The 21,135-nt window shown below is 39.4% G+C and overlaps 1 protein-coding gene across 1 annotated transcript; it reads right to left on the minus strand.

Moving 5' to 3' along the window:
- Nucleotides 1-255: 255 nt before the first annotated feature.
- On the minus strand, nucleotides 256-1,133 carry LOC138883028 (uncharacterized). Its single transcript, XM_070163686.1, has 4 exons — nucleotides 876-1,133; nucleotides 687-716; nucleotides 396-555; nucleotides 256-314 (listed from the first exon to the last, which is right to left on the minus strand). The coding sequence occupies exons 1-4, from the start codon at nucleotides 1,131-1,133 to the stop codon at nucleotides 256-258; spliced, it is 507 nt and encodes a 168-aa protein (XP_070019787.1).
- Nucleotides 1,134-21,135: the final 20,002 nt, after the last annotated feature.

Below are 21,135 nucleotides of genomic sequence, written 5' to 3' on the forward strand. Positions count from 1 at the left end.
TGCTTTACCTTCTTCTTCTTTTTCATTTTTCAATTCCCTCTTTTTTTCTTTTTCCTTTCTTTCTGCTTTTTTTTATTTATGTTCCTAAACTCTACTTCTGATTTCAAAAGAGGGGTCTGAAAGAAAACAAATAAGGCTCAAAGAGGGGTAACAAAGGATAAAAGTATTTAGATAGAAGAATAAAATGCATTCGTCATTCCAATCTTCAAAACATGTCAAATACACACAACACAATTTGAATACAAACCAAAGCAATCATACATAATTTCTCTTTACTGCATCAGAATTGACAGCCATTTCTACACATTTTCCTTCTACATTTGTTAAATACAAAGCACCATTGGGCAACACTCTCGTTATAATGAACGGCCCCTGCTAGTTTGGGGCAAACTTGCCTTTGGCTTCAGCCTGATGTGGAAGGATGTGTTTCAGTACTTGCTGACCCACTTCAAATTTCCGGGGATGCACCTTCCTATTGTATGTTCTTTCCATTCTCTTTTGATACAATTGACCCTGACATACTGCTGCCAGTCTTTTCTCATCAATCAGACTTAACTGCTCCAAACAGGTTTTGACCCACCCATCATCATCAATTTCATCTTCAGCAACAATTCAAAGGGATAGAATCTCTACTTCTTTGGGTATAACTGCTTTAGTCCCACATACCAACAAATAAGGAGTCACACCTCTAAAGTTCGAACAGTAGTGCAATAACCCTGCAAAGCAAAAGGCAAGTTTTCATGCCATTGCCTAGAACCTTGCACCATCTTCCGAAATATATTCTTTATGTTCTTGTTGGCCGCCTCAACAGCTTCATTTGCCTTGGGGCGATACGGAGTGGAATTTCGATGCATAATCTTGAACTGTTGGCATACCTCTTTCATCAGATGGCTGTTAAGATTATCACCATTGTCCGTGATAATTACCTTGGGGATTTCAAACCGGCAAATGAGGTTTAAATGAACAAAATCGACCACTGCCTTCTTGGTCACAGATTTGAAAGTCATAGCTTCAACCCACCTAGTGAAATAATAGATGGCCACCAGAATATATCTGTGCCCATTTGATGTCGCTGGCTCAATTAGTCCAATGACATCTATGCCCCAAGCAATAAAGGGCCAAAGTGCAGGCATCGTATGCAACTCAGATGGCAGAGAATGAATCAAATCACCATGTACCTGGCATTGATGATACTTGCGCACACAACTGATGCAATCTCATTCCATGGCGATCCAATAATACCCTACTTGAAGAATTTTCTTTGCCAACACGTACCCACTCATGTGCTGCCCGTAAACTCCGTAATGCACTTCGGTCATGATAGTCGTGGCTTGTTTAGCATCTTATGCTCCTCAGCAGTCCAAGATCTGGAGTTCTCTTGTACAAGACTCCCCCGCTCAAGAAAAATCCACTAGCCAAACGTCGAATTATTCTCTTTTGATCGCATATGGCTTGTACTTGAGACACCCCCATCTTGATGTATTCTCGAATATCATGGAACCACGGTTCACCATCAAGTTCCTCCTCAACCACATTACAGTAAGCATGTCAATCACGAACTTGAATATACAGAGGGTAAACATAAGTCTTATCCAGATGGTGTAACGTTGACGCTAGAGTACCCAAGGCATCGGCAATCTCGTTATGGATCCTAGCAATATGCCTGAACTATACTGATCTAAATCGTTGACAAATATCATGTAAACATTGTCTATACAGTATGAGCTTTAGATCCCAGGTCTCCCATTCTCCCTAAATTTGGTGCACCAACAGATCCGAATCTCCCAAGACCAAGACTTCATGGACTCCCATATCTATAGCTAACATTAAACCCAAAATGCATGCCTCGTACTTATCCATGTTGTTGGTAAAATAGAAAAGAAGTTGGGTTGTAACAGGGTAGTGGTGCCCTGTTTCAGAAATGAGCACAACCCTTATTCCGACACATTTCATGTTAGCATCTACATCAAAGAAAAGTTTCCAACCTGGCTTTTCATCCTGCTCCATCTTGTCAATATGCATCACCTCTTCATAAGGAAAATAACTCTTCAACAACTCATACTCCTCATCCACCAGGTTCTCAGCCAAATGATCGGTCAATGCTTGGGCTTTCATTGCGGTTCGAGTCACATAGATGATGTCAAACTCTGTGAGCAAAATCTGCCACTTTGCAAGTCTTCCTATGGGCATAGGCTTCTAAAAGATATACTTTAGACGATCCAGGTGAGAAATCAAGTAAGTAGTGTAGGACGATAGGTAATGCTTCAACTTTTGTGCCACCCAAGTCAGGGCGCAACATGTCTTTTCAAGGGGAGTATACTTAACCTCATCGGATGTGAACTTCTTGCTGAGATAATAGATGGCTTGCTTTTTGTTGCTAGTGATGTCGCGTTGACCCAACACACAACCGAATGAATTATCCAAGACTATCAAATAGAGAATTAAAGGTCTCGCAGGCTCTAGCAGGACCAGCACAGGTGGGTTTGACAAATACCCCTTAATCTTATCAAATGTCTCCTGTCACTCATCATTCCATTTGACCGCGGCATCCTTCTTTAAAAAATTAAATATGGGCTCACAAGTTATCGTGAGGTTAGCAATAAACCTGTTGATGTAGTTTAAATTCCCGAGCAAAAACCTATCACCTCAGTCTTATTCCTTGGCGGTGGCAATTCTTGGATGGCCTTGATCTTTGACGGATCTAACTCCATACCTCGCCAACTGACTATAAACACCAACAATTTTCCAGACGAGACACCAAATGCACATTTTGCAGGGTTGAGCTTAAGATTGTATCTACGGAGCCTCTGGAAAAACTTTTTCAAGTCTCTGACATGGTCGGACTGCTTTCTTAACTTAATGATCACATCATCCACATAGACCTCAATTTCCTTGTGTATCATGTCATGAAATACGGTAGTCATTACCCTCATGTAGGTTGCCCTAGCGTTTTTCAAACCAAATGGCATTACCCGGTAGCAATACGTTCCCCATGGTGTGATGAATGATGTCTTTTCTGCATCTTCCTCATCCATCAAGATCTGGTGATATCTCGCATAGCAATCCACAAAAGACTCGATCTCATGCTTGGCACAGTTATCAATCAAGATGTGGATATTTGGTAATGGGAAGTTATCCTTTGGACTTGCTTTGTTGAGATCGCGGTAATCAACACACACCCTGGTCTTACCGTCCTTCTTTGGAATTGGCACAACATTAGCCAACCAAGTGGGGTATCGCGTGACTCGAATGACCTTTGCATCCAACTATTTTGTGATTTCGTCCTTGATCTTCATACTTATATTAGCCTTGAACTTCCTTAACTTCTGCTTGACGGGAGGGAATGACGAATCAGTTGGCAACTTGTGAACTACCAAGTCAGTACTCAAACCCGGCAAGTCGTCATATGACCATGCAAAGATATCCCTATATTCAAATAGTTCTTTGATTATTTCTTCCTTGATTTGTGGTTCCAAGTATACACTTATCTTTGTTTCCCTAATATTATCTGGATCTCATAAATTGATTGCTTCAGTTTCATTCAAATTAGGCTTGGGTTTTTCTTCAAAATGATTTAGTTCTTTACTAATTTCCTCAAATGCCGCTTCTTCATCATATTCAGTTTCATCATCAGACTCTATTTCTTGGATTATTATTTCAGAGTTAGATTGGCTTTTAAGTCGTAGCTGAAGATTCCTCGTGCATGTCATGTCATTGAAACCAGCATAAAAAGAACTGTACAAAGAAAGACAAAAATGACTCTATTAGGAGTAATGGAAAAAGGGAAATTGCATTTCATTAAAAATAAAGGACAGAAGGGTTTGTATATCAAAACAAGCAAAAAATAAAAATCTGGATTACAACCCTAAAATAATCCAGATAACAGAAAGGAAAATAAAGCAAACTACCAAGACTCCTTCCGAGTAGGGAGAGGAGTAGCCTTCCAATTGTTAAGCTTCACTTTTGTCCCAATAAAATGCACATCTGCTTTGCTGGAACCCTCCCCAATTTCTACCATGTTCACCTCATCAAACAGACTCTGGAACCTTTCAATCAGATCTTCATCAAATTCGACCACAAGCTTAGGGAGAGACCATGCCTTCTTTTTCAACTTTTTAGCCTTCTTCACATCATTCCTTGTGGGCTTTAACCCAGACCAAATGTTCCCAGATTTTCACGTAAGGACACTAGCTACACGATTCCTTGCAAAGATGCACCCAGACCCTTGCCCAGCACAAAACCATTCTTCAACATTTCATTTGCTACCATGACGGTCGCAGAAGCTAGCTTTGGTCCTAGAACACATTCCCCTTCTGGAACCTTCTCAATTGACCCTATTTCGGAAACTTGATAAACCCAAGGCCCCTTATCATCTTCAGCCTCAATAAACGGGATGAATGTATAAGTTCCCATCACCATGCGAGACGATTTCTTGTCTATCCAACTCGAAATTTATCATCTGGTGCAATGAAGATGGGATTGATTTGGCAACATGTATCCAGGGCCTTCCCAATAGAAAATTGTAAGAGATGGCCACATCTAGTACTTGGAACTCCATGGTAAATTCAGCTGGTCCTATTGTCAGTTCGAGCACGATATCGCCAACAAAATATTTTCCCCCTCCATCAAAACCTCAAAAACATATGTTGTTCTTATGGACCCTTTCAGTATCAATTTTCAACTTGTGCAGAGTGGAGAGAAGGCAAATGTTTGCACTGGAACTATTGTCAACTAGCACCCTTGTGACTATGGAATCTTCGCATTTCACTATGAGATAAAGAGTCGATTATGATCCGTACCCTCCCAAGGCAACTCATCATCCGAGAAGGTGATCTTGATTGCCTCGAATATCTTGTTAGTAATATTCTCCAAATGGTTCGATGTGATCTTATTAGGGAAATGAGTTTAATTCAGAATCTTCATGAGGGCCCGGTGGTGCTCGTCCGAATGTATAAACAATGATAGAAGAGAAATCTGAGTGGGGGTTTTTGTCAATTGTTCCACTATAGAGTAATCCTGCACCTTCATTTTTCTAAAAAATTCCTTCACCTCCTCTTCATTGACTGGTTTCTTCACTATAATTGGACTATATTTGAGTGGCTTGGCTTTCCTTAATTCCTCTAGGGCAAAGCATCTCCCCGAATGAGTCAACCCCCAGGTTTCATTAACTTCCTCTTCCACTTCTTTCCCTTTATAAGTTATTATTACTCGCTTGTAGTTCCATGGTACGGCCTTGGTGATATCTATCCGCAGCTGGGTCACAAGTTTAATGATAATAGGAGCCATGCGAGCCCCTTCCACAATTATGACAGGCTTACTTGCTACCCCCGACATGACCACTTTCGGCTTTCCTTGCTTTGTTTACACATCATCTGGGAGCCCCTACACGCCTACCACAGGCAGTTGAACATCAAGCTTGCTTATCTTGTCTGTCAACCCTTCAACTGTCGAAGATGTTGCAGTTGTAACAACTGGAGTTTTGACTGAATTATTTTCACTAGCATAGATCATCATGACGGACTTCGAAGGCTTCTCGGTCTCCCTATCCTTATACACTATCTCAATAATATGTGTTTTGGCATGGGCTGGCAATGGATTTTGATTGATGTTGGGTGCTTCCGGGATTTGGACCTTAATCTAGTTTGTATCGATAAGCTTTTGGATGGCACTCTTCAAATGCCAACACTTTTCTGTGTCATGCCCTGGAATATCAGAACAATATGCACATTTGAGGGAATAATCCAGGTTCTTCAAAGGGGTGTTTGGTAATTTTGACTAAATCGGCCTTAGAACACTCAACTGCCTTAACCTCTGAAACAGACTGGTGTAAGACACTCCAAGAGGGGTGAAAATTTGCTTCCACTGCTGCCTTTCCATTCTATACTCTAGCCTAGGGCAAACACTTGGACCAGTAGGGTTTCGGTATGTTTGTGGAGGTGGATAAGGATTTTGTGAAGCTGTCCATTGCGGTAAGGAGGGGTTGAGCATATGACTGTGTGTGGTGGACATGGTATTGGGGTGGCCTGACTGAATACTGAGGGTCTGGTGGTGGGAAGTAGTGTTGGGGTAGATTATCTAGAGTTTGGGTATAGGTTTGAGGCTGGGGTCGAGGCTGGGTGTAATGGTGCGGTGAACCCCTTGGGCCATGCCACGATCCTGAGACGACCATAGCAACATTTTCTTTCTTCTTTTTCAATAGCACGCCTCCCCCCCCCCCCCCGTGCCATTCTGGATCATTTGTGTGGTTACTTTGATGGTAGAGTAACTCATGATCTTGCTTGATTTGAGTCCCTCCTCTACCATTCCTCCCATCTTTACCACTTCGTTGAAAGACTTACCTATGGCCGAGACCAGATGACCAAAGTAAGTAGGCTCCAAGGCCTGAAGAAAGAAATCCACCATTTCATCTTCATTATTGGAGGGTCTACTCATGCCGCCTTTTCTTTCCACCGGAAACCATACTCCCTAAAGCTCTCACCAGGCTTATTCTATATCTTAGTCAAGGATAAGCGATCTGGGACAATTTCTACGTTGAACTAGATATGCCAAGCGAAAGCCTGAGCCAAGTCATCCCAAGTGTACCATCTGTTGTTGTCCTGTCGAGTGTACTATTCCAATGCTACACCACTCAAACTTTGACTAAAATATGCCATCAGCAATTCATCTTTCCCCCCAGCGCCTCTCATTTTGCTACAATATCCTCTTAAGTGTGCCACGGGGTCTCCATGCCCGTCGTACAAGTCAAATTTGGGCATTTTGAATTGGGCAGGCACTTGGAAATCGGGAACCAAGCACAAATCATTATATGCCACACTCACTTGGCCACCTAACCCTTGCATATTTCTCAGCGACTGCTCCATGCTCTTTACCTTCCTAAATATCTCCTCTTGTTCCATATTTTTGGGTGGCTTCTCAGTTTGGACAGGAAGTTCAAAGTGAGGAGTGTAGGAGTAGTGATCCGGGACTTTGAATGTGGGCTTTGGGGCATAGTACTGTTTATCTTGGTCTTGAAATGCCGGCTCACTAGTACGGAGCTGCTACAAAGACAGGGGTAACTAGCAAAGCAGGGTATTTGGTTGCTTTGGCTGGTGGAGTTTGGATGGGTTGGGAAGTGGTGCCATGATAGTGGTGGTAAGGGGTGTGTTGCGGGGATAGATCGACAATGGTGGATCTTGAGATTGAGCTAGTGGTGGGATGAAAGTAGGGTTGGCAGGGTATGACACTGGAGGATGCCCCTTAATCCATGCCTGATACATTTCGGTCATTTGGTGCTTCAGCTTATGTACCTCTTCTTTCAAACCAGACTCGGATTCCTCCATCTCTCTCGGCGGGTCAATAACACTCGTGTCCAATTCTTTGCTAGCCATGATCACCTTGTGTTTAGACCTGGTATTATATGGGTGGCTTGCCAGAATGCCAAACAAACTAACCGCCTTTTAAACTCAAGGATAATAGCAAACTTGTCAGTGTTTAAGAGCTTAACAGATCGGCAATTGCATGTTTGTAATGCAATGCACCTAAACAGTTAAATGCTTTTATCGTGTATTTGAACGGTTGCATGCGGCATCCCTACTTTAACTAACCCTTTTCACTTTACATCTTTCTTTTCTTTCACTCCTGCCTTCCTTTAATCACTATTGATTTTCTCACTTGGTTCCTGCTCTCTTTATTATTTTTCGTGCTCTCTTTTAATCTTCTTGTTTTTCCACTCTTTCCTTACACTTAGTTTTTTTTCTTTTCTCATTTCATTTTATGGTTATGATCGAATCCTATGGAGATTGCCTACGTATCATGATGTCGCATGAATCAGATCATTACGTAGCTCAGGAGATAAATGTGAAATAAAAGAAAGAAATATTTTTGGATATTCAAATTTTCATTAAATAAAAATTTATGATTTTCCTCTATTAAAACGACTCTATCATACAGATTTAAGAAATGAAAACTAAAATAGGACTCAAAGTGGACTAACAAACTCCAAAAGAAACTAAAATACAAACTCGAAAATAAAATCAGGAATACATAAGTGCCTCTAATACTGCTCCAAGGGCCCGTGGGACATCAGTTGGTCTCACTGCAAGCCTACGTGCCATAACTTGTTAGAGGCGATATAGGTCGTCCATTATCTGACGGACAAAGATCATCACTACTGCAAAGAACATGGACCTGGTCATGTCCTCGCATTCATTACACTTCATCACAATATTCAGCAATTCTTCTAATCCTCTCCTTGATGATGCCCTTATTTTGGAGCAGACGCCCAATTTGTTAAAACCTAGCCTCCAAAACTTGTGTGGCCAAATGATTTTGCTCTTGCAGTTGTTGCATGTCCTCTTCTAGTTGTGACATCAATGCTTAGCAGTGCTCTCTTTCTGCTTTGAAGTTCTTTGATTGCTTGGCCATTTCGTTCTCGAGGGTATTGAGCTTTTTCTTCAGACCCGTGATTCCTTTTTCATACTTTTCATTCAACTTTTGAACAAAACTTGCCCGCTCTTCCGCATTCCTGGCCAACATTGCTCGGGCTTTTGCTAGTTCGCCCTTAGTTTTTTCCAAATTGGCCCCAATAATCACACATTTTCCACCTAAGACCGTTTATAAGTTTTTCATATGTTCTACTCCTTTCCGGATTTTCAGTAGCTATCTTCATCCTCTAAATTTGGGCTCGGAGGGCTTCGTTTTCTCAGGCCAACTTCTTCTTCTCACCTTCATCTACAGCGGCTTGCAATACACTATCAAATTTAAGGTCTCTAATTTGCCCTTCTAACTTGCTTATCGTAGCCCTATAGTTTTTCTCCTTTGCTAACCAATTCCATTGTTCTTATGCCCCATCAATAAATTGTTGTACATGGGGCCTTTTGGCGTGCCATTCAGACTCTTGATGGACTCGAACCCTTTTAACATACCAGGCTATGTATCTAGGCTCTACCTCACCCTTAGTCAAATCCCGTACTCGAGTATAAGGATCCAGAAACCTACATTGATGCCAAATCTGGCGAACAATTTCTTCCGGAATGCACTTTTGGGCATAGTTCAATGACTTTTCAACTCAAATCTTCATCATGAGGGATAGTTTGGTACCTGCCTAGCTATCGTAGAACCCTGTGCGGGGCATACGGCTGAATACTCTGAAGACCCATTAATAGAAGAAAGCACACTCTGGCCAACATATAAATAACTTCGTTGACCGGGAGCCAACCGAATGTCCACTCAATTTTTCTTGTAGTTAAGGAACCCAAATGTGCAAACCATGCCTCTGTACCTTCCGAAAACTCATGACCGTCTACCCGTTTTTCATGTTCTTCAATGCAATTGAGACTAGTCATACCATAGTTCATGTAACCCGAGCGATGGCAAAGATATTCTACCATCCAAACTTGTAAAAGCATGTTGCATCCTTAAAAAAAATTCCCCTGCTCGGCAAATAGTTAGAGCTCGATAAATTTCTGCTACGATCATTGGTATAATAGTGCCATTAGCTTTTTTGATCATGAAGTCAGCCATACATACGAGCCCCAACTCTATATGTCCTTCACTCCTCGGGCAGATTAGGGTGCCTAAGAATGACAGTATGAAGACCAGTCCCCGACGTGCTTCCCATTTACCTTTATTCCCTTGATGACTTAAACCGGTATCTGGAGCCTCAAAACCATGGGGGTCCCCATAGTGTCGTATTTGAAGTAGAATGTGCAAAATCTTTCAGCCAAATTTTCATCTTTGACTTCCCGACTAATACTCAGAAGATCTAGAAACTTGTGAGGGGTTACAACTCCTGGTGCCACTGGGTATCAGCTCCTGAGATTCCCAGTAAATCCAGCATAGCCTGCTATCTCCCCGAGTGTAGGGGTTAACTCAAAATCAGAGAAATGGAATACATTATGTGTCAGGTCCCAAAACGGTATCAAAGCTTCAATTATATATGTCCAACCTTGGTTTAATCTTCAAGAGACTAATGATCCCGCCTAAAGCTTTTATTGCATCACCTCTACTGACCTCCCCTAGGTCATTCCACCACATATGGAGTCCTATAGGGATTTCCTCTAGAACTTTGACAGGTTCATTTTCAATAGTACTCATCCTACACATTTATTTGGAGTGATCGGTTAAAAAACATGATTTATTTTGACCCAAAAGGAAGATTATTTTTTTTTTCAAAATTGCAACTAAAACAACTTGCTCAAAACAAAATACCTTTGCAAATACGGCCCTTCAGCACTTCATGAAAGAGGTTGTATTTTTGAATCAGTCAAAAATTTGAAAATAAAAGATCATAAGTGGCTATTCTCGTAAACACAGCCTTCCAGCGCCCTGTTGGGACATTTGTGGCTATTTAGACAAAAAATGGCATCACTACTTTATCTACGACAAAAATGACAACATTTCATATTTTTGGGTTATTTTTGTAAAAATGGGGTTGGACCCGATGAGGGTGGCCTACGTATCCCATATCCGGTGAGAATCAAACCTGCGTAGTTCTACAGTTTTGACACAACAGAAAAATATAAGTACTTTGAAATATCTTTTCCTTCCTTTTTTTAAACATTTCGACAGTGTTTCGGGATATTTTGGATACCAGGTTTTTCATAGGCGGGTAATTTCCTCTCTCCTTACCTCAATTTGATTTTCCTCGATTTTTCTTCCTTATTCTAGAAGATGGTAAACATCCAATACGAATCAAATAAGTGTACAAGTAGCACTTAAAATGCATCAAGCGAGGGGGGGCAGCGTACCAGGAATACAAAAGCTTCACCAGCTTTGCAACTTGTCCGAACCTTGTTCTAAAATTGGGATATGACTCTAACAGAAAAGAAGTCACATGAAGTGCACACTTCCCAGATGATTTAGAAGACTCAGAGATAATAGGATTTCGTAACAGTTTATATACATCTCAAACAATATCAATGCGGTAAAAAACGGCATTTAACACATTAGGCTCAAACATAAAAAAATCAGATAATAAATAAAGCCAACTATAATAGTTATTCTAAGCTCGAATTCTTGAATCCTGAACCATGCGGTCGTAGGTTCGATCCCCAGCAAGAGTTGCCAGAGCTGTCACACCTCTTTTTTCCACCCCAAAAGTTGATATAAGGGAGTTTTTTCAATTAAAGTGACAATAACCGAAACGGGATTATTTATATTCAAATTCAGAGTCTCCACTTGGGATAATTTATGGTATCCCAAGTCACCGATTTAAAATTCCGAATCGAGGAAGTTGACTCTTATTTATAATCTGCGAACACAGAAATCTGGATAAGGAATTCTGTTAACCCGGGAGAAGGTGTTAGGCATTCCCGTGTTCCGTGGTTTTAGCACGGTCACTCAACTATTAATAATTGGCCTAATTATCAGATTAATTACACATTTTAAACCTACGTGCATTTTTTACTTTCTAACCGAGTTTAATATTTTTTAGGAAAATTCATGATCGCCATACACTTGTTTGTTTTTGAAAATATATCGTAAACCACTCTACGTGAAATGCACCCGTAGTTCACGACATAGTTATTCTATTTAACATTATTGGAAATTGAAGTCGTGCCACATGAAATGCACACCCGGGTTTGGAAATTATATAAATCACAACTACGTCACGGGAACCATACCCGTAGCTATGATAATTCATTATTAATCGCGCCTAAAGCAAACTATGAGGTCTATTATTCTTAAAATTAATCTGAAATTACTGCGAAGCCGTGAACTATTGGAGTCAAATTATGGCCAAAGTTCAGTTCTGGTTTTGCTATTATGCAATACGCTTATTTAAATGACTCATATAATGCCCAATGACAGCTTCAACCATGGGCCTAGTGCGATAAAATTGGACCAGGCCAGTTAGATCCCAAACATTATATTGAGGCAATCAACAAACTTTTTCAATTAATTCACAACATTATAACAATAGGATCAAATATCAGTATAACGACGAATAACACAATTGTCGTGAAAACAACATTGTTCATTTTAACAACATATTATACCTTCTGCATTCCTAATCTGACTTCGCCCCTTTTTATGAATTTTGTTCACCACAAAAGATATACACATTGTCAGGCTTCTATTTACAGCAACACCACACACGCATACGTGTTAAAGCAAAAGAAATGATCTCGCCACATTCATAACACACAATTACATTCATTTTTCTCCATGGAACTTCATAACATTGCAGCTGTATCATTTCCATGAGAGGGCATTTAAGGAGAACCAGTAGATTTACTCCAAACTAAGATGACTCAAAAGATGAAATAAAAACCTTATATAAGAATTTGAATGCAACAATGATAGCCAATCCTCAAATACAATTCACAAACTCATCACACAAAATGTTCTAATGACTCCATCATAGCTCTAGAACCAAAAATTACATAGACAAATTCTCACAGGCGCAGTGTATATCCACTTGGCTAAAATACAAACATTTTACATTTTCACGAGATTCTTAACATAGAAGCTAAAGTCATAAAAATTCATATATTACAATGAAAAACTTATATACCAATTACAAATCTATATCTATTAATAATAGGCAAAGCATGACATTGGTTAACAAGAGAAAGGATATACGAATTAACAGAACATAAGATCCAATAACTAAAAAATGACTGATTGCATCAGCCTCAAAACACACACATCTTAATATTCACTTTGAAGTCCAAGGTTTCAAACGAGATACCTGGATACAGCAAGCAAAACTAGAAAATATGTTCAAAAATTAGCTAATAGTAGCAAGAAGACAAGGGACTCAGTAGCAAGGAACGGCAGTAATAATCAAACCAGCTTCATTGTCAAGTCATATCTCAGCTAAAGAACCCAGAAAATCCAAAAATGATGTTCTCCAAATTTTGTAAAGAGTGAGGAAGTAAAAAAATTAAGAGCTGGATTTTTCAGAGGTCTTTTTAGGGTCTATTTTTTTGTGCCTATTCAGTGTGAGGAATGTCCTATATATAGTAGATGAAATATCCCATGTTCCCCTAAAGATAAGGGAATTATTCCCTCAAAACAGCCCTAATTTTCAGGAAAAAGCGTCTTTTCTAACTGAAATAGGACAGCTGGCGATTTCTGGCTTCAACAGCTTGTACTGCCAAATAGGGCCAGCTGCCCATATTCTAGAACCCTCCAATTGCCTTATCAAAATTTTCCTTTTACCCACACCCTTTAAGTTTTCTTTATCGTTCAATTACCCCTACAAGTTTGTGTTATTACCTCTTTCACCCTCCTAATACCTAATTATGTTCCACAACCCTAAACCAAACAATTAAGGCCCAATCAGAGATAAACCAAAACAAAATAATTTGTCAATTAAAACTCAACCAAACTCTGAAAAACTAATTTAATTCACCTAAATAAATTGTAGTTAACAAATGAACATTACAATTAAACTATCCTACGTTATGTAAAACAAAAAAATGACGATTGATCAAAAAAACAAAATAAGAATAAGAACTGTTAAACCTGATTGATTGGGGAAAGGAAAATGAAGGGAAGAAATACCTGACGATGACAAACTGTTAATTTCAAACGATCCAAGTCGGGGTCGATATCGTCACACGAGCAACTGATTCTTGTATATTTAATATTGAGTATCAGATCTTCTACAAAATGACAAGGGTCCCTTTTATATATGAGGGGAAACCCAACATAGTACAAATGCATGTTTAATTATTACATAAAGTAGCTGGTACAACCACTCAATCAGCCTGTTGTAGACTGTCACTGTTTGCGCAGGCGTTTGTCAGAAGATACAGCTCTTAGGGAACTTCCCTCTTATCGGCGATAAACACTGGTCTAATCTGCCCCGATATCCGGCGCGAAGACTCCCCGAAGGCATCGAACCCCAGGCTATCCATCGGGACCTTCGAGGCGAGATTGCACAATGCCTTATCGATTGTAAAATCAGTCTTCCTAATTTTAGCCGTATACAATACATATAGGATAAGTAACGAAAGTAACCTATAGTTCGGTAAAAGAAATTAGTAATGATAAAGTCATACAAATGGATAACTAGGTCATCTTCACAAGTTCTACAAAGTACCGAGCGAAGAACTTCAGTACACCTATAGATGCCCAAAGAGACATCCTATTAAGAGTTGTATATGTTTACAAAGTAAGGCCTAGAGATTGGCTAAAAGCTAGAGGAAAAAGGAGAGAAGAGTTGCATAGGTACATTTACAAGGTCAGTATCGTATAGGTTGCATGATAGAAGGTAGTAACAGTTACGAGATTGGAAGGAATTCAATCACAAGTCATAGTGTAGGAAAAAGGCCTAAAGGGGGGAATGCCCTGGCCTTTGGATTTATTCACAGAACAACTGCCTAAATGGCAAGGAGAGTATTAAGGTATTCACAAGAGCTATAAGTTAAGAAAATTATAAGAGCATCAATCAACATTCGAGGACGAATATTCCAAAGGGGGGAATGATGTTACGCCCCGCAATATTATGTCCCGCAGTATTATATTACGATGATGTTACATCCTACAGTATTGTATTTCAGTGATGTTACGCCTTGCAGTATTACATTATGATGATGTTACGTTTCGCAGTATTAAATTACGACGATGTTGCACCCTATAATATTGTACGTTGAATTTATCGTAAGGTAAGGTAATTGACATTAGTCCAAGGAAAAGATTATTCGGAGATTATAAGGATTATGCTATTCACAAGTGATGAGCAAATTCGTGAAGATGAGAGGGGAAGCAAGTTAAAGAAAATGAATTTTCGTCCAAGTTTGGCATGTTGGGATAAAATACGGGTCGAGCGTTAATACCCGATATTTATGGACTAGTGTCATACAAGGTACTACATAACCATGATAGTAAGATGTATAAGGTGTGTTAAAAGTGAGTGCTATTTTAAGTAATTTGAGATAATTCCTAGTTATGTGGATAATTGGGTTATTTAATGATTTTAATTGGATAATTAACTAAGAAAACAAAGTTTTTGGATAAAGTTTAAGGGCTCCAACGTGGAAGCCAAGAAACTAGCTTAAATATGACTCTTAAGTCATAAATTTATGTGGCACCCTTAGAGAAGTATATGGATTAGTCATCTTATCAAGTGGATTCCACTTAAAGGTTAAATAACTTTTCTAATACAAATTGAATTTCTCATCTCTTAAGAGACTTTTAGCCAAGGAATGTAGAAAGAGAAATCATAATACTTATCTCTACACTCCTCTTAAATTAATACCAAGCTTTATTTGGTAATGGATCCATAAGGATGCATAAGCCAAGAATGATACTTACTCCTCTTAAATTAATACCAAACTCCATTTGGTAATGGAGACATACGGATGAAAAGCCAAGAATGATAGTCACTCCTCTTGAATTAATACAAGCTTCATTTGGTAAGGGAATTATACAGAAAGGCAAAGCCAAGAACGAAGGTGAGGGAATTTGGAATTCATATGGATTTGTCACTACTCCAGGTATGTTAAGGCTATCCCTTCTTTCTTTTGGCATGATCCATACGACACAAACGAAACGTGCAAATGCACAATTTCTATACATGACTCTACTCATAGAAATATTATAGATGCTTATGTTCTTGATTACCCATTTGTCATATTATTCTATCATCTATTCATGGATCTCCGATAAAAACGTAAGTTGAAAAAGTTTACTTCATGGTATTATTCAAAGGCATAATGGTTTTATGTCACTCCAAGAGATTTTATTGACATGCATTGCATTCATGTTCATTGACCCATGACCAGATGGTATTATATACGCATATATATGTATATATGTGTGTGTATGTGTGTATGTGTGTGTGTGTGTGTATGGGATATGGGAAAGGTTATGGCGTTATATACGCACCACCACCTGATCAGGTGGTATACGTTGATGATTTGCCCACAATGGCCGAGATGATATGATGGGATGCCCTCAGAGGCTGATGATGTTATGAAACATGTACATATGCACAACATGACATTCATACGCATATGCATGACACTATAAGTATTTCATGATTTACAAAGTTTTCCAGACTTACGGGTTGACTCATTTACTCTATATTTCTTCCATTTTTGTTATGTAATTATTTATGTGCCTTACAAACTCGGTACATTATTTGTACTGACGTCCCTTTTGCTTGGGGATATATTTCATGCCCACAGATCCCGATAGACAGGTCGAGAGCCCTCCAAGTAGGCTATCAGCTCAGCGGAAGATGTTGGTGCGCTCCATTTGCTTCGGAGTTGGTTGGTTGGTTAGTATGATTTAGACATGTATTGCTTAGTATGGCAGGACTCTGTCCCAACCTTTATGAAAATTACTTATTCTTAGAGGCTTGTAGACAGATGTCATGTATGCAAAAGATTGTATGGCCTTGTCGGCCTATGTTCAGTATACGAGTGGTTGATTTGGTCTTATAGGCCTTTATGTATTATGTATAACTGGTATTACATATACTCTACTTATATCACGGCAGTCTTTTGACTCAATTACCTATGATAGTATGGCACGAAAAGATACGTTATATTGGTACTCGGTTGAGTAAGATACCGGGTGTCCATCGCGGCCCATCAGTTTGGGTCATGACATTACATTCTCCCCCACTTAGGATCATTCGTCCCCGAATGAGAAGCAAAGTTCGCCCCAAACACCCAGCATGACTTAACATTTTTCTCACATACCTCAAATTTCCAAATTTTGACTAACTCCCAAATTTTTCAGAAATTTCGGCAGAGTTTCCTCTGTAATTGGGCCTATCCACCTATCAGACAACCACCAAAACCATCTTAATAACACATTCGTAACCAAGCAACTTACACAATATACCAATAACACAAATTTTCCACATAACTAGCATTACATTATCATGAATGATATCTGGACATGAGCTACACATATATAAATCACAAAACATATAAAATACCTCTCGAATTACAACCATATGATATACAAATAAGTAAAAAATACTTTTCCTTCTACAACACTTTCGGCCTCCAAGGTGACTTCCTCGGCTCACGAACCTTGCCATAGCACTTGGCGGAGGGCACTCTCTTTAGTCCACAACTTTCAACCTTTTTTAATCAAGGATTACAATTAGCTACTTCCTCATAAGCCGACTACCTAATAATTCCACCTTCAATAGTTCCCACCGGAACGATATTCAAAAGATTTCCAATTTCCTCTTTAGACATAGACTCATGAAACATCGAGTACATAGAGGGCAATGATAGGGAGACATCACACTCATAGCTTGGCCCACTTCTTTCGATATTCCCATGAATTCCAAAGTACACTACACCTACTTTACCTTAAATAACAATTCACATAGTATCTTCATGGAGAAAATCCTGAGAACAACTTACTCACTTTCTTTAACCTTAAATCTCTATGTCGGACACCCAAATTAAACCTTTGGCGACCTTTAACCATTATTCTATGATGGGCTAGAATGAATATGACCATAGAGTTCATACCCAATATTATTGATCATGGAGTGATGCTTCTTCTTGACATGTTTGAACCTACACCATTGATAGAATTACTACGACAGGAACAACGAGGTTCGAGATTGGACTGGAATTATTTAAGAATCCATTAACTTTTTGAGCAGAGTATTTCATAGAGTTATACATCCTAAGAAACATGAAACATACTACTAATAATTCTCACATGATTAATTATAGTGATGACATCATTAATTAACAAATGAGGCCTAGAATTTGCTAGCATATCGACAATAAAAATCATTAAGAAGAAATATTCAAGTACGTGACACCAGTCGTCCCCTGGAGTGTAGGGAAAATCAATTTATCAAAAATGAGGCTACTCTGGCACCTTGAATGAGGTATGGGTTTCAAAATACATATAGTTGAATGGCACTCCTAACATTAACTGACACAAGGAATCTATGCCACAAGCCCATGAGAATGAAATAGAGGTTGAACACTTGTGAGATTACTATAATTTAAACAGCTTAACCCTTCTCGATGATTGATCCTATATGAGAGAACTACAGATACGACAACTTTTCTTCCACATCAAAATGTTCGTGATATGTGCCAAAACCTAAAACATTTAAGTCTGAACGAATTTCACGAGTGAAACCACATAGCCAGGACATCTAAATATTGGGATGAAATCATGTGCGGGTTAGATATAAGGAACACTTTTCTATGATATTGGCAAGTTTCTGCTATAATAATACTCAGGATGCAATACCAGGCCACTTCATAGGCAACTACAATACTAGGAACAAACTAAGATACTTACTGCAGAACGATCTAAGTGAGCAATAAGGTCACACTAAAATGGGAAAAGAAAGGATCTTCCTGTGATGGATTTATGCAAACCTCAAATTTCTCAGAAACTTTATACGGGCAAGTGACCACTTCAATTAACATGCACACATATGATAGGAGGTGAGATATGCTCTCGCGTTATTAGACAGTGAAAAGGTTTCATGATGCAAGAGAGTAGAACGACTGTTCAAATCATAGAGGCCATATACACCAGAGAGACAACGAGGGACTCATGAAGGATCGCAACACTAGGTTTCTTTACTTTGAACTTGACACCGCGTAGGTAAGATTTACGATGGTTCATGCATAAGAATAAGGGAGCATATGATATTCATTTGAATAGAAGGGTTCTGTAAGAAATTTATTTGTGTATAGTTCCCTAGTGAGAGTTTCGGAGAGCAAGTGGAAAATATTACCCTCTAATTATGACTCAATTCGAGAAATCATTATAGGACTCAATTCCTCAAGAGGTTGGAAACAAAATAGTTGTGATAGAAAGGTTTCACGAATGATATGTCTCGTTCAAAGAGTAGATATAGAGAATGGATCATAAGTTTGTCCTTACTCTATCCCAAATCCCATAGCAACATAAGGATTGACATATGACAAAGTGGAACCGAAATCAATAAAAGCATATACACCACGAGATTGAAAAGTCAATATACTTATAACTACACCTGGAAAAAGCCTCCGACACTTGATGCCTCTTCATAGCATAGAACCTGCTAGGCCTTCCCGAGCTTTGAATACCACCGCCAGCTGCTCCACGTCCAGAAGGTGCTATAGTGACTTGAGCTGGGGGAGGCGTTGAGGATGAAGTAGCTGCAAAACTCGCTGGCTGTGCCATACACCTGCCCATGACATGGCGAGACAAATAAAAATCTCTTTGAAGGTGACCCACCATACCACACTTGTAGCATACGTTGGTACCATAGTGACATACTCTCGGATAACATCTCCCACACTTACACACAACGGGGATGACATCCACTAAACTGACTTTCCCCACTGCTTGACATTTTCCCCTTTTGCATACATTATAAACATCCATTTTATCCTCCCTCCAAGTTTCCAATATAGGAGTAACCATTCCAATGCCGGTTTGATGTAAGAGCCTTTGGAATTTCCCTAATCTACCACCCCCAAACATGTTGCTGAGCATACTCACAACATGATGTCAAATGTTCCTTCCCATATACCGTGTAGACCAGGATAGGTGTACCCAACCTATGGAATTTGTTCTTCTTGTGCCCCTCTTTCCACAACCGTAACATATTTCAAGAGTCATCCAACATCTCCCTAAGTGGTGCTTCTTGCAAATAGAACAATCCGTCTCATTGGTACCGATAACCCTCTTTCTTTTCTGAGATGCTCTCAACACACGATCCGGTGGTGCATTGACATTGGTTGGGACAAGGACACTTCCCTTAGCAACAAGTCCTTCCATTCCCTCCATAGATTGACGCATTTTCCCAACGAACTCTTGTGCAATCTCCCCCAAATTCAATGGCAGTGTTATTCCTTCCTCGCTGCTCTAAACTCGTGGATTAATCATCTGGAAAATAAGACATAACGAGGAAATAAGCTCCCTATCTTGAGCTCTATCGCACGATCTGGAATATCAAAGAAGTGTGGAATTTCCTAAATGTCCAAGTAGCCTCCTCATTATAGATGTGGTCGACAACACACTGATAAGAAGGACCCTACTAACACGGCTCCTAGACATCCTAGGACACATTAAAACCATAGGTTCTGATACCAAGTTTGTCACGCCCCAAAATCAAGGAGCGAGACCGGCGCTCAACCGAGTAAACCTGACTGAGCAAGCTCGTTAGATTTCATTCTACCTAAATTAGTTAATAAATAAAGAGGAGGTGTACTCCATTAATCAAACACTAAGTAGTTTTCATTAGCAACCTCTATTTCATTTCGGTTAGTAGCTTCATTCATAATTTCCAAAGTATTACAATTTTATAGATTTAATGAAAAACATGTTGTGCCAAGTACCAACATTTCTACTTAATGTTCCCATATAAAACATCTCCCACAATATGTCTACGGAGTCTCTAAGTGCAACTGAAGAGAAATAAGGAAATTCCAGCAACAAGGTTCCGGCTATACCTCAAAACATGATAATAAAACGAACAAAAGATACATGACCCCCGGATGGAGTGGGGCTCACCAAGTCTGCTGGGAAGAGAATACAGCTAACACAGGCCGATGTCGCCCGCTATGGAACCACCTGTATCATTTAAAGATATAGCGCCCCCTACAAAAGGGACGTTAGAGTCGTCGAATAATACTAGTATGTATAACAAAAAGTCCTCCTTCAAAATAGAATAACCATATAAGAAAAAAAACCACAGAAAACATAAAATCGCAATCAACAATATCCAAATGTCCAATTGAAACATAACGATTTTCAAAGTACGAAAATACTATATATATATGGGAGATCATTAGCACCGATATGATATATGCCACCGTCATTGTTAGCACGGAGTACGATCACGCCCCGTCGGCTAGGTCGTCTCCTTGGAGACATTCACCACTATCAAAATGTTCAGTTTAAATTTCCAATTTCAATTTCGAGCACAATACCACCATGTGCGCAACATGGTGTCTGATCTCCTCCCGATCAGCTATGTCTCCTTCCCACATATGCCATATGGGTTGACTTTTTCCAATTAACATTTGTTATCAATTCCATCCCAATTAAGGTGGATAACCACAATTTCAGCCATATTTAAATTTCAACCCAAATGAGGGAATAATCATAATTTCAGCAGTATTTCAATTTCATCCCAAATGAGAGGAATAATCACAATCCATCCCTACACCAGTACGTGTAGTTTCAGGAATGGGCTTTATGGCCCAC

The sequence above is a fragment of the Nicotiana sylvestris genome, chromosome 12 (genome assembly GCF_000393655.2).
Source record: "Nicotiana sylvestris chromosome 12, ASM39365v2, whole genome shotgun sequence".
Taxonomy (NCBI): Eukaryota; Viridiplantae; Streptophyta; class Magnoliopsida; order Solanales; family Solanaceae; genus Nicotiana; species Nicotiana sylvestris.

What these genes read in the sequence shown, in the direction of transcription:
- LOC138883028 (XM_070163686.1), bottom strand. Translation starts at nt 1,133, where the DNA reads ATGCCTGCACTTTGGCCCTTTATTGCTTGGGGCATAGATGTCATTGGA. An exon ending in CTACTGTTCGAACTTTAGAG is followed by an intron (nt 556 to 686) that starts GTGTGACTCCTT and finishes TGTTTGGAGCAG; the next exon opens with TTAAGTCTGATTGATGAGAA. An exon ending in ACATCAGGCTGAAGCCAAAG is followed by an intron (nt 315 to 395) that starts GCAAGTTTGCCC and finishes TAACAAATGTAG; the next exon opens with AAGGAAAATGTGTAGAAATG.